Here is a 15,239-nt window from a genome sequence, read left to right as displayed (position 1 = left end):
GTATCATGCTTACGCTCAAGATTCTGTTGTGATGAAATCTTAATCTTAAAACTCAAAAGCACGAATAAACCCATGCTGGAAATCGGACCTGGGTCATAATTATACACTATTTGTCGCTGTTGCATAAGATTAATTATATGTGATATTTCAGAGCCATATAAATAGCTTATAATGACTTCTTTTAACGTGGATATTGCCTCTTCATGATCCTCAGAGACTGGGAAAGCGTGAAAGAATAATTATGTGTATGTCATTTACATGAAGTGTGAGAAGTGTAAGAAGCGTTAAAACTACCAATTTAAATTCAGATTACATCTAATTAAATTTAAACGTATCCTACATAGGAATACGAAGCTTGGAAATCTAAGACATTAAAGAATATTTTGTTCTAGATCCAGACATAAAAACTCGTAGGAATAAAATATAACAAGGACAAATTATGTGTTGATCGTACAAAAGTGTAAAACTTCGGCGTTTTAGTATTTATCACTAGGGAGTGAATTTTAGTATATGTGCATATTTTATTCCTTAGTTTCAAATAATGTGCTAAACTTTTATAGGCCATAGGGCCAAAAACAAATATGTCGTTTATTTATATTTATTTAATTGGCAACAACTTATCTTCAGCTTGCTTGGCTTTAATAACAACTCCAGAAGGGATTTCAGTTTCAGTAGATCCCTACATCATTTCCAACATAACAGAACATTGTTTCAAATACCTTAGGTATTTGATAATAGTGTCCCGCGCCGTGGCGTCGTGGTTTAAGGCATCCTCCCTAGGACTCGGGTTACGGAATGCGCGCTGGTTCGAGTCCTCATGGGAGAAGAAATATTCTCATAAAATTTCTGCCGGTGTATGGGACCGGTGCCCACCCAGCATCGTGATGCACTTGGGGAGCTACGGTAGGTAGCGAAATCTGGTTGCGAAAGCCAGCTATAACGGCTGGGAGGATCATCGTGCTAACCACACGGTAGTTCCATTCTGGTTGGATGTTCGTCCACCTCTGCTTCGGCATGTGGGCGTGAGGCCAGTAGCCAGCTGGTCGGTCTAGGCCTTCACGGGCTGTAGCGCCAAGGATGATAAAATATATTTTATTTAACGACGCTCGCAACTGCAGGGGTTATATCAGCGTCGCCGGATGTGCCGGAATTTTGTCCCGCAGGAGTTCTTTTACATGCCAGTAAATCTACTCACATCAGCCTGTCGCATTTAAGCAATCTTAAATGCCATCGACCTGGCCCGGGATCGAACCCGCAACCTTGGGCATAGAAGGCCAGCGCTATACCAACTCGCCAACCAGGTCGACCCAAGGATTATTATTATTATTATTATTATTATTATTATTATTATTATTATTATTATTATTATTATTATTATTATTATTATTTGATAATAGCATCATGCATGGCCTCCCTCAATGAATAATTTTTATTCTAAGTATTCTTTTTTCTTCTAGTAGGCCTATACACAGTCCCTAGATAATAAAACACACTATACAAGATACACAAACACAAAGCGAATTTCTAACAAACTCTTACCAAAAAGTTTTAATTTATTTTATTACTGACTAGTACGTCACAAAATAATGTATCAACCTTTGGCGAAATTTCATGTTTAAACCTCGGATCACTTGCACCCAGAGGTCCTCGAAAGCAACCAAGTAGCCCTCGCTATAAAAATCTTAATTTCGCCCTTGTTACATAAATTACTGTTTTTAATTTTTAACAATCTGGTGCTTAAATCAAGATTAAAATTACAGAAAATCGGAAAAATGGAATACAGAAGAAACGCAGACTTAAATAAATTTTTTGAATGTCCTAGCTAGCAGCGTTTCTCAAACTATGGTCCGCGGACCACCTGTGGTCCTCGAGGTCTGCCCTTGTGGTCCTTCAAAAAAGACAGAAGAAAAAATAAAATTCAAACTAATTGCGTATCACACTATAGCTGAAAATCTCAGAGTTTGTAAATGACACATGGCAATCGTCTTTCACTTTTTCTCCCAGTACTGACATTTTATGAAATTTATTTACCCTGCCCGTCTATTGACTTTCCACTCTACTCTCAGCAACGAAAGAGGGATTTAAAGCACTATGAACGTGGTGTTTCTCGCTATCTCTTCCGTGCACATCTGACGTCGTTCCTGTAACCCAGCTAGGGACTACCCGGATTCATAACAGGACCAAAGTACCGAACCTTTTCATGTATTTATGACTTTCTTAATACTTTGGCGACACCCAGTCTGCACATTGAAATAGTCACGTACTGTACGTCGTACACCAATAATAGAACATGCAAAATTGCATCTTTACTTGTTGAAAATCGGGCATGTTTCGCAATTAATTTTTTTTTATTTCTGTTTTTACAGATGACGATATAAGAAATTTTCTTCTATTAACATTAACTTAATTAGTTAATACTAATATAAAATTAATTGAATTAAATTAATTTTAATTAATTATTGCTACATTAAAGTGTAAGTATACTAGTATTAAAATATGCTACATAAATGTTAAATTTCCTTTCGAAGGAAACGAGAGTTAGGTGGTCCGCGGAACTGTTCTAACTTAAAAAAGTGGTCCCCACTTCAGAAAAGTTTGAGAAACTCTGTCCTAGCATAATTATTTACTTGAATGCTCTATTGCTCCAACAATGTTGCCAAAGGATTTAAAATGAAAATATCCAGCGCAAAACAAAGGCGATGGTCTTTAAGAACACATACCCAGTTTGATAAAAAAAAATAACGTTGGATTATGTGACTATGGAGCAAGTATCACAGTTCAGATATTTAGGATCTAATGTCTCTTACCAAAAGGAAGCTGACAAAAATAATAAAATAAATAAATTCAACCATATAACAAGAACATTACAACACAGATTTAAACATAAAGCGAGGAAAGACTCTATAGCAGTGGTCGGCATTTCTTGACTCGCGAGTCAACTCCTTAATACACAAGCAGTGCGAAGGGATAAGGCATGATCTCTCTCTCCTTAGCCATCTCTTGTTCATTCAACGTTAAGTAGTTTGTGTATAATCCTCCTCCTCTTACCTGCTGTTTATTGCAAGCTGCATTTTGTATCTTGGCCGACCACTGCTGTATAGTAAATTTTATAAATCTATGCCAGTACTAACTCTTATATACGGATCAGAAACAAGGACACTAATGGCAAAGCATACATCTAAAATTAACAATAAATATGTCATGTGTGTATGTATTATATATATTTCTAAATTATAGACATCAGCTCAAAGAATTTGAGTGGCCAAAAGGGTCCTGAATACAATAAACATGTACAATATAATGTGATTTGAAGCATTAAAGAAAAAAGAAAGTTAATTGTTGAAGGCAAATATAAGTGAATTAATTGAAATAGAGATGATGTAATATTTGAAGAGAATCCTTGATAATATTTATAAGAATAGACGTTACATAATCAAAAGGAATGTGAAGTTCCTTAAGATAATTCCATGTGAATTTTGTAATAGAACCTCTACTGCCAAACAGCAAACCAATGACAGACCATTATTTAAGAGGGACGTTGTACTTTTGAGAAAGATAAGGCAGACAATATCAACTTCGGTGGCCTGATTTAGGTTTCTTTCGAAACGGATAGTAGGGTCAAGAACAAGAGCCCATTTTAAGCGTCCGTTAATAGCAATAATGTCTGCCCGTCTAAAAGAACCATTTGATGATACACAATGTACTTCCTCATGAATCTCCCAATTTAAAGTTTTTAGCGATGTCGCCAAAGCATGTCGTACACCGGCGTTGTCAGACAGAAACTAAATGGAGCGGAGCGCTCCTCCACTAGACTGGTTTCGTGCTCCGGTGTTTCCACAGACATAAGCAAGTTCACGCTCCGACTCTAGCTCCACAACCGGTTTTGGAGCTTACAACTCTGACACTACTGTCGTACACGATGATATCTAGCATTGATCAGCAGCTCGCCTTTATTATTATTATTATTATTATTATTATTATTATTATCATCATCATCTCATAACAGTGTTTGTATTTTTTGTATTTATGTGTGCTATCTGGTAGGACCTTACGGCCTTAATACTGTCAGATTAAATAAATAAATAAATAAATAAATAAATAAATAAATAAATAAATAAATAAATAAATAAGTAAATAAATACTAAAATGCAAGCAGCAGAAGTAAGATTCCTCACACCAGTAGCTGGATACACAAAAGCTAACAAAAGAGAAATGATGGTATCTGAGAAGAATAATTAGAAACAAGCACTGAATGAAATAATAAACAAAAAACCGAAAAAACTGCCGAACAACATATGACGGAAATCACAATCCTTAAACTGCATTAAAATACCAACCTAAAAGCAGAAGAAACTCGGGTATGTCAAACAATGTGGAGCCGGAACATATTAAACAATCCAAACCAAGAAGAAGATTATTCATTTCATTCTTTCTTTATTTCTTCCTGTTTTTATTTTGTCAAATAAAAAGCCCTTACGTAAAGTCAGTAGCCTACTCTACGTTGTTTCATCTTATCTTTCTATCTGAATGCAGTAGCTTCTTGATATGATGGCTAATGTGGATTTAATTCAAATAATAACTCTCAAGGCTACAGATATTACTGCATCGATTAGATAAAGTTAGTTCAAAATTACAAATAACAATTTGTATTATAGGCCTAATATATTATCGCATTCAGAAACAATTTTTCGTTGCATATTTGAGCTGTTATTGGTCTGCGTACTGTTAGATGTTTATAGAACGAGTAAGCAAAAATCACCGGTTTGTTGCTAGGAGACTAATAATGAAACTTTTTTTTTCGTCGGATGGCGTCGGTTGCTTCAATTTGACTTCCATTACCGTTGTTTCCGTTTCCATACACATAGCGGATAATCCAATTTTTTTCATTCTCTTTGCCAATTTGTACCAAAACATTCTTGAATTTCCTTCTCCCTGATTCGATTTCAAGATTCACTTCACGTCGAGCAGAGACTTCCCTCCATCTACTTCTCAACACAATTCCACAATTCTCCTTCTATCCTTTGGAGTTTTTCTACTGGAAACAAATGCAATGTAGCCCTGTAATTCTGAGCTCTAGCATTTCCACCCCTCGGAAATTATAGTAGTATATGATTTACCCCTTGGTTATTACATGCTCCTTATTCTATAATAAATTTTGATCTGTGAAGTATTTCGTGTCTCTAGCAATAGCTTTTTACTCGATGTGGAGTTATTTACGACAATATGTAATGTTAAATCACTAAAGATATAGAGCACATTAAATTACTTATTTCACAATTCAAGGAAAAATATATGTAAAAAAAATTACATCTGTTAATCTCTCTGTTCTATTACGAATCACTTTTCTCCTAAGTTCATACCGTCCTGGACCATTCGTTTCATGTGCTTAAATTTACTTCCACATAATCCCCAAGTTGATGTCTGATTGTAAGTGTAGACCAGCGGTGACCAAAACTCGAACTGCAGTGATTACATGCGACAGACATCCTATGACGTAAGGAGATGGACGAAAGGTAGCTGGCATGAAAACTACAACCAGTGGTGGTTCCTGTACTAACATCTTGATCAATCCCGCGGATAAAAATCTCAATCAGTAATGTCACTGCTGTCATCAGTGGATAATATACGATTTTTCTGACTTCTTTTTTAACCTTCCTCTTGAATATAATCAGGAATTTTCTAAACTCTTCTCTCGATACTTGGTCGAGAAATTCGTAGTTTTTCAAAATTAAAAACTTCTTATGGACAAGTTATTTAAGCTATTTTAATCATTACTCTTTTGAGAAATTCTGTTCTATTAAAATACTTTAGAGCAGGAGATATTTCAAACCCCATTAGGTAGCTGACTTCTTTACACTTATTTAGGTAATCATTCTCTTCCTGGCTATGATTTAAGACATGTCAATTCCTGGCGTTTAACAGTTCGTTGGCACGTAATATTGAATCAGTTTTTCTACAATATTATTATTAAATGAATAACTAATAAATAGTTACCCTCATCTAAAGATTAAGAGATTAAAATTGAGATAAAACCTAATAATTTTATCTTTCTAGAGAGAAGATATAAAAATATCAATATTTATGCACGTACAGAAGAATTATAGAAACACATACTTATTGGTCAGTAATAATAATAATAATAATAATAATAATAATAATAATAATACATTATTCAGCGTGGTAATCAAAGTTTCTAAATACTCCTAATTGAACCGTTGAGCAAAGTAAACATATTACATTTTGTCCGACAGAACAAAAAAGTTCTCCTCATTCTTTACGAAACCACCTCTTACTGCTTGTAGGGACAGAGCAATGTACAGGAAACTCCTCGTACCCATTTGAATGTCTGTGATTACACGATTTAATCACGACTCTCGCTTCGGCCACCGCTGGTATAGACCACGTGGACTCCGTAATGTTGAAGACCAAGACTAACTTAGACCAAGCAGTTCTAATGGAGATGGAACAGGCCTAGAGGCTCATACCGTGCTGATGATACAACAATTCAAATTCGACTTTCTGCTCGTCAATAATTGCAATGAATGGATACAAATATTAAGGGAGAAGGCACACCATTGGCCTAGAAAAATTTAGTGAAGTTCATTTTTTTTTTTTTTGTGTCTCAGCTGCTATAAAAGCTAAATAAACAGAACTTTTCACGCTTAATATACATATGTTACACTTTATGAAACACTATTCAGAATATTAAAACGGCTAATAATCACCTGTAAAAATAATATCAAAGTTGCATAATTTTTACACTCATAAAGCATTTACATAATAAAATATAACCTACAATTAATTAAATATCTGCATGATTCGTTTACTGGAATGTTTTAAAGACCTACATCTGTAACATAGTCTAGGATCTCTTACCTATTCCTTCAAGAAAATTCCTTTGCAGAATGAAAAGTTACAATTGTTCAGATCAAATTTCTGCACATTTAACGGACAAAACTAAAATTATTTCAATCATTTACTAGGCCTATTATAATACACTGGTCTCTTAAATTGACTCAGCATATTGGAATCCAATCTATGGCTTTCTCAAAACACACTATGAAATGTTTCACATATAACAATTTTTATCTCGAAAAGAAAGCAAAAACGAGTAAAATTGTATTAAACTCTTGTTTGAATTATCTCAAAGAACAAAACCCTGAAATTAATGGCATTACGTTCGGTTCACTCTGCAGGTTATTCATTTCCGCCTTTGGTTGGTGCGTTTCTCCTTAAGATTTTCCATAATCTTTCCTACGATATACTATACAATGTCTTTTTAGACTGAGCCTTTTTAATTGCTTCAGCAACATTTTAACGAGGTAACACTTTTCCATCACTCACATTTCCTATAATTACATAAATTTTTCTTACCTATTTGGAACAACGTTGGAGTCAAGAACCTCGGGTTGTACCACTTGCCGCATCCCGTCATGCTTACTGACGATACTGCGCCGAATACTGCTTTTGAAGTAAATATGCAGTGTGACGTCAAAAACCTTTGAAATCCTTCTCTATCCGCAAACGTTCTAACTATCCCCAGTCAATAAGCTAGTCTCTGCATATCTGTTATAAGAGTACGTCTACTGTATAAGCAAAAATCCACTTTGTTTAGAAAAGCATTCCATACAGTGGAATAAAAAATAGTCCTACAAATTGCACATATTAATTTATTTTATTTTATTATTTTACGACGCTTTATCAACATCTAGGTTATTTAGCGTCTAAACGAAATGAAGGTGATAATGTCTGTGAAATGGGTCCGGGGTCCAGCACCGAAAGTTACCCAGCATTTGCTCGTATTGGGTTGAGGGAAAACCCCGGAAAAACCTCAACCAGGTAACTTGCCCCGACCGGGATTTGAACCCGGACGACTTGGTTTCGCGGCCAGACGCGCTGACCGTTACTCTACAGGTGTGGACTGCACATATTAATTATTTATCAAACTAACATTACATCAAATAGTAGTGCCTATGAAACAGTTATATACGTACTCATAGTAGCATGGCCTTTATCATAGAACATCACATGTAGAATATTTCCCTTACAATGAATCACATTTATATTTACGCTACAGAGAATAAAGTAAAGCAATATGAAATAGGAACTGATGTCAAATACCGCTTCTGACACGAGTTAGAAAAGACAATATTTATACTTATCATTACAACTCAGGGTACACAAGTAACTCTTCTATTACAGATTCATTGTGGAATGTCTATTAAGAGCAGCGGGCTATGAAGGTATCCAAACATTATGACAAAACATGCACTGACACTTTTAACAATACCACAATATATTTATACATACATAAATTTTAGCACTGAATCTCGAAAGAAATCTGAATTGAATGACATACAGTTCACTTAATTTAGGCTATTCATCTGTTCTAAATAATTTGTTTAATTGTTGCAATAAATCGAAAATACACTGAAACATAAGATCACATAGGTACAAATTCCTTGTAAAGTAATGATTTCATTGGTCCTAAATTTTTATCAGATCTTAAATATAGGTATAGCTATAAGAAACTCACTTTTTACTCAATTTAAGAAGGATCTGTCGGTTTTTGTGATATTTAAAAACATTAGAGTTTGGAAAAAATAATTTTTAATGCATGTAGCGTATAAAATTATGAAACATTTAATTTTCAAGTTATAAAAATAAAAACTTAGTTTCACTATCACAAGGCAATATGTAAGATCCGGCAAAAATTTGGGACCAGTAGCTTAACTAGTTTACCAGGAAAATGTACCTATGTGATCTTATGTTTAAGTATCTTTTCGATTTGTTGTAACAATTAAACAAATGTGAAGGACAAATGAATAATCTAAATTAAGTAAACCATAAGCCATTCAATTCAGCATTCTTTCAAGATTCAGTGATAAATGTTTTGTATGGCTATCTTAAATCTTATGGTAGATATTGTCGAAAGTGTTACTGTATGTTTTGCCATAATTTTGGTATGCGTTCGTAACTCTCTACCCTTAAAGTTAAAAAAAAAAAAAGTAATCATATTGTGTATGCATTATAAATTTACTTAAACAATATTTCCATAAAGTTTTACAACATAGTAATGATTCGTATGTTAAATGTGGATAAAATCATTATTATTTACTATAGATTTTCAAAATGTCGGCCTCGGTATAGCGCTGACCTTCTATACTCGATCCCGGCCCAGATCGATGGCATTTAAGTGTGTTTAAATGCGACAGGCTCATGTCAATAGGTTTACTGGCATTTAAAATAACTCCTGCGGGTCCAAAATTCCGGCACACCGGCGACGCTGATATAACCTCTGCAGTTGCGAGCGTCATTAAATAAACCATTTTTTTTTTTTTCAAAATAATGATATCCAGCTAAATTACTGTCATTGCTGCACTGCAGTGGACTATTCCATCCTCTGTAAAGCGATGGTTTCCAAGAGCCACGGATCCGACGCACCGTGCGTGAAATTCTGCTGGTGCGTGCGGTAGGAGATAGAGTCGACTTGTTTTTGTAACAGCGTGCCAATAAGTGTTTTTTTAAGTCATGATGGCTGACAACATGGAGCTGACAGTTATTTATTTGTTAGCACATGAGGCAGATATAGAGGGAATTCTAATAATAATGTATTTACTGTATGCAGCTTAAATGCATTTCCCCATTTTCAACGCTGATGTTTTAAATGGTAATACTTTGTTACCTTTATTACCCTATGTTTTATTCATGTTGGCCATTAAATTATAGTATTATTTTTAATCTAAGTATTTGCTGTAGAAACAGCAGCGATAATTATAATTTTTGTGTATAAGAAATATATTTTAGTTAATGCTGTCAAAATTATGTAATTATGTATAAATTCAAACAATTGAGTTATCATTAAATAATCTCGCGTGAAAGGTATACTCTCATTTAACACAAGAATTAATAAAGAAGCAATGAGACACAAATCCAAGTTGAGGTTAAAACTGTATATTTTATTTTAAATTAATCATTACTATTTCCGACTACATTAGGAAATGTATATTTTTAGCTTTCTACTAAATTAAACAGTCAGGATAACCTACCAAAATATTTAATAACAAACGAATTATTAAGTTACAGTAAATTTACTAGGCTTTCCCAATCAACTGTGTCACATAATAAATTCGTGGTACGCAGGGGATCGAATCCACGTCCACAGGATTAAAAGTCCAGCGCTCTAGCCACTAAATCGCCATCAATACAGTATGTTAATTTAATGTCGTCCTGCATAGACTGGATTGATCTGTTTTGTACTACAACTATACATTGCTCAATAGGCCTATACAGACGAGTCAGTAAGTTAGAAATCGAAGTAGCGACCTACATTTTTAAATGAGGCGCCTGAAGCTAGATGACAGAATTATCCAGGTGACAAGGCGATCAATATAAAACAAAAAAGCAGCAGTCGCAAGATGGCGGCACCTTTTCACGAATGTACCATTGAGCAACACTTCGTTGTGCGATTTTTATCGGCCAAATATCTGCAATTGGGTGCTGAAGGGTGGACAAGTATGGAACATCGAGTCGGTCGGTCAGTGAAGATTAAGACGGAGGCAAATGTGCAACATGTTGGCGACTTGATCTGAGGAGACAGGATGAAGGGGGCGATATGCTAACGCAGATAGTGACGGGTGACGAGTCCTGGATACATCATTTCTAGCCAGACGCAAAGCGTGCTCGGCTCAAATCGTCTATGGTACACTCGTGGAGTTGACGCCATCTTGTAATTGCTGTTCTTAGTTTCGCTTGTACGCACATTGATAAGACTGTCATCTAGCGGTGATATTTCCAGACGCCTCAGTAAAAATGTAGGTCGCTACTTCATTTTGTAACTTACTTATTCTATCTTGAAAATTGTAATTAAGATTATGTGCATCTAATATAACACAAAGCATAAAATTGTGCACAATGATATTTCTTGTGTAATGTACTTTATGTAGTGGCATGTTCCGAATCGTGAACACTATGCGTAGTAGAACACAATCTGCATGATAGACTCGTATCCTAATCTTTCTCCGAACGCAGAAGAGGATAGTTGCATATTCCATTTCGTGAACATCCTGTGTAGTAAAACATCCGCATGGTAGATAAGTTATATTGTTTCAACGCAGAAGAAGAACATTAATGTACATTCTGTAATAACACCTTGTGTAGTAAAATACCGTCTGCATGGTAGAGAGGCCACATTTTTTCTCCAAACGCAAACAGGAGATTTGTGGTACTTTTCAACGTTCAGTGTAGTTAAATACAGTCTGCATGGTAGAGCCGTTATTGTCTCTTTCTGAAACGTAGAAGATGAACGTGATGTATGGTAAAGTTGCCTAATGCCGTGATACCTCTAATCCCGTGATACTTTTTTAAAACTGAATGTCAGTCAAAGCTTTGCCGTTCGATCATAGCGCCAAACATCTTTCTCCAAAGAGTGCATCTTTCACCTACTTTTGAGACATCAGTGAATTTCCAAACAAGATACCCAATCCCGTGATATTCAGTGAAAAAAAAAAAAACGTATCACGGAATTAGGGGTATCACGGCATTAGGCAGCTTTACCCTATATCCATGTCGTTATCACCAAGTGTAGAAAATATCACCTGCATGGTAGAGAAGCCATATTTCTTCTCCAAACGCAAACAGGAGATTTGTGGTACTTATCAACGTTTAGTATAATTAAATACAATCTGCATGGTAGATCCGTTATTGTCTCTTTCTGAAACGTAGAAGATGAACGTAGTGCATATCCATGTCATTAACACCAAGTGTAGAAAATATCACCTGTATGATAGAGAAGCCATATTTCTTCTCCAAACGCAAACAGGAGATTTGTGGTACTTATCAACGTTTAGTATAGTTAAATACAATCTGCATGGTAGATCCGTTATTGTCTCTTTCTGAAACGTAGAAGATGACGTAGTGTATATCCGTGTCATTAACACCAAGTGTAGAAAATATCACCTAAATGGTAGAGCGTCATATTTCTTCTCCAAACGTAAACAGAAGATTTGTGGTACTTATCAACGTTTAGTATAGTTAAATATAATCTGCATGGTAGATCCGTTATTTTCTCTTTCTGAAACGTAAAAAATGAAAGTAGTGTATATCCGTGTCATTAACATCAAGTGTAGAAAATATCACCTGAATGGTAGAGCGCCATATTTCTTCTCCAAACGCAAACAGGAGATTTGTGGTACTTATCAACGTTTAGTATAGTTAAATACAATCTGCATGGTAGATCCGTTATTGTCTCTTTCTGAAACGTAGAAGATGAACGTACTGTATATACGTGTCATTAACACCAAGTGTAGAAAATATCACCTGCATGGTAGAGCGCCATATTTCTTCTCCAAACGTAAACAGAAGATTTGTGGTACTTATCAACGTTCAGTGTAGTTAAATACAATCTTCATGGTAGATCCGTTATTGTCTCTTTCTGAAACGTAGAAGATGAACGTAATGTATATCCGTGTCATTAACACCAAGTGTAGAAAATATCACCTGCATGGTAGAGAAGCCATATTTCTTCTCCAAACGCAAACAGGAGATTTGTGGTACTTATCAACGTTTAGTATAGTTAAATACAATCTGCATGGTAGATCCGTTATTGTCTCCTTCTGAAACGTAGGAGATGAACGTAGTGTATATACGTGTCATTAACACCAAGTGTAGAAAATATCACCTGCATGGTAGAGAAGCCATATTTCTTCTCCAAACGCAAACAGGAGATTTGTGGTACTTTTCAACGTTCAGTGTGGTTAAATACAATCTGCATGGTAGATCCGTTATTGTCTCTTTCTGAAACGTAGGAGATGGACGTAGTGTATATCCGTGTCATTAACACCAAGTGTAGAAAATATCACCTGAATGGTAGAGCGCCATATTTCTTCTCCAAACGTAAACAGGAGATTTGTGGTACTTATCAACGTTTAGTATAGTTAAATACAATCTGCATGGTAGATCCGTTATTGTCTCTTTCTGAAACGTAGAAGATGAACGTAGTGTATATCCGTGTCATTAACACCAAGTGTAGAAAATATCACCTGCATGGTAGAGCACCATATTTCTTCTCCAAACGTAAACAGAAGATTTGTGGTACTTATCAACGTTCAGTGTAGTTAAATACAATCTGCATGGTAGATCCGTTATTGTCTCTTTCTGAAACGTAGAAGATGAACGTAATGTATATCCGTGTCATTAACACCAAGTGTAGAAAATATCACCTGCATGGTAGAGAAGCCATATTTCTTCTCCAAACGCAAACAGGAGATTTGTGGTACTTTTCAACGTTCAGTGTGGTTAAATACAATCTGCATGGTAGATCCGTTATTGTCTCTTTCTGAAACGTAGAAGATGAACGTAGTGTACATCCGTGTCGTTAACACCCAGTGTAGAAAATAACAATCTGCATGGTAGATCGTCATGCCCTTCCCCTTTCCAACATAGCCTACGAGAGGATTCTTCAGGTGTTGGACTTACAGGCTCCGTGGCCAGGAGCGGATGGTTCCGTGATGGGAACAGGAACCGCAGTCCGCTGACGAAGCGTCACATCGGCTCGCTGGCCCGACTGGGCTGGCTGCCCGCTTTTCGGAGCTCCCGCTACAGTCGCTCGGGCCGGGCGTCTCCCGCCCCTCTGGCGCCCGCGGAAGACGAAGACGACAAGGCGGCCGCACCCCGGTCCGCCCTGGCCGACGCGCGGCACACGTTCGCCTCTGGCGATCGTATCCTCTACCATTAACCGCTTTCGCCAGTCCTCGATCCAGGTACCTGAGACCACAAAAAAATGAGATCCGTCCCAAGCTTGAGAAATATTTTCGACAACCTATCTGTACACAAAATGTTCTATTAGCTGGAATATTATTCAGGTACATGACTGAACTTTAGAGGTCATCTCCCGACTCGGATAATTGTAGTTGGTCGTCTGCAGAAAGTATTTTTTTATGTAATGTATATTCCCCTAATTTGATTCTTTAGATATTTTCTACTATCTTATCCTAGACAATTCTTTTGCTTGTATTATTGGCTTCAGCTTTAAGTGAGTATTCAACTTACGGGATAAGTTTGCGATATTGACCAATAACGTTTCTGAACCGCCTTAAGATCAACCAATCACAGTTGTGTTTCTTAATAAGACGCTTTGTAAGGCCGTGTCTCAAAGCTCAAGTCCATACTACACACTAAACGACATTTCATACAAGTTGAGAGTCCGCCAGTGACAGACTGGTGGCTGTTACCTCTTATACCTGCACCACCCAAGCTGTACACACTAGAAAATAAAATATTAAATAAAGTACATAAGTGAATATAAAGTACAGTGTCACAGATGTTTGACAATTACATGTTACAGTATATTTTTTATGTAGTTCTTACGATATTCAACTAATATAATTAGTTACATTTAGGAATGTCAGTTTGTATTATGAAGTCAGGGGGAGCGACACAGTGCAGATTGTCCCATTGTGTATGCTGTAGAATAGCAACTAGCGGTGGAGAAAACATTTATCTTCTGCTCTCAGCAGCTTTTTAATGAATAAGATGAAATATAAGCGCTTAGTATGGACTTTCGAAATATAGAGTATCGGTAAACCCTTTCAGAAATAAAATTTGTCACTATGTAGGAAGTCAATTAGTCGAATGTTTGTGAAATGGACAGTAGCATCTTCCCCTTCACTAAGAATAGGGAATATGAGTAGAGGGGAAAGCCTATCAACCAAACTGAAATGGGGTTTAGTGACTAGCAACTAAGGGCCGTATTCATAGACATTTTAGCGCGGATTTCCGGTGGATGATCAGCGTTTTTCGTATTCATAAACCAGTGTTAGCGATAGGATATGATTTGAATTCTGTACAAGTAACCAGTCGATAGCCGGGGCTAGCTTAGTACGCTCGTAGCGCGTGCTGCGAAATGTCTATGAATAGCACCCTAGGTGACTAGTAAATCACAGTCTAGTATATACAGTCACGAAGCTCAATACGTAGGGAATATGCATCCATAGACAGTTGCTAACCACTAGGATCGCTACTATCGCCTCATTACAGACAATGAGAAATAGTATCGGGACATTCTATTGTTCCTAGTACCCTCAAAAACTCAAGCTCGTTACAAACTACAGAGCTTTGAACATAAATGCTTGAATCACGGCCTTCATGGACTATTTTTTTTAAACTATGACATCATGGTGAAGCACTGAATTAAGAAGACAGTGTCCTAATGCAATTTCATTACGAATTAGTGGAAAAGA

General features: G+C 36.3%; 1 protein-coding gene across 2 annotated transcripts in view; it reads left to right on the top strand.

The window, feature by feature from the left end:
• Nucleotides 1-15,239, top strand: part of Nplp1 (Neuropeptide-like precursor 1) — a 243,734-nt gene that overhangs the window by 205,686 nt on the left and 22,809 nt on the right. Inside the window, exon 3 of one of the 2 annotated variants that reach the window (XM_069849633.1) lies at nt 13,479-13,760. The exons of the other annotated variant lie outside the window; for it this stretch is intronic. Within the exon in view, the coding sequence (XP_069705734.1) occupies nt 13,479-13,735 (257 nt within the window). The 3' untranslated portion in view covers nt 13,736-13,760. The remainder of the gene's footprint in view (nt 1-13,478; nt 13,761-15,239) is intronic. 2 annotated transcript variants of the gene reach the window in all.

Source organism: Periplaneta americana, chromosome 16 (assembly GCF_040183065.1).
Source record: "Periplaneta americana isolate PAMFEO1 chromosome 16, P.americana_PAMFEO1_priV1, whole genome shotgun sequence".
NCBI classification, from domain to species: domain Eukaryota; kingdom Metazoa; phylum Arthropoda; class Insecta; order Blattodea; family Blattidae; genus Periplaneta; species Periplaneta americana.
The sequence above is the reverse complement of the archived record's forward strand: the minus strand, read 5'-3'. Positions and strand labels throughout refer to the sequence as shown.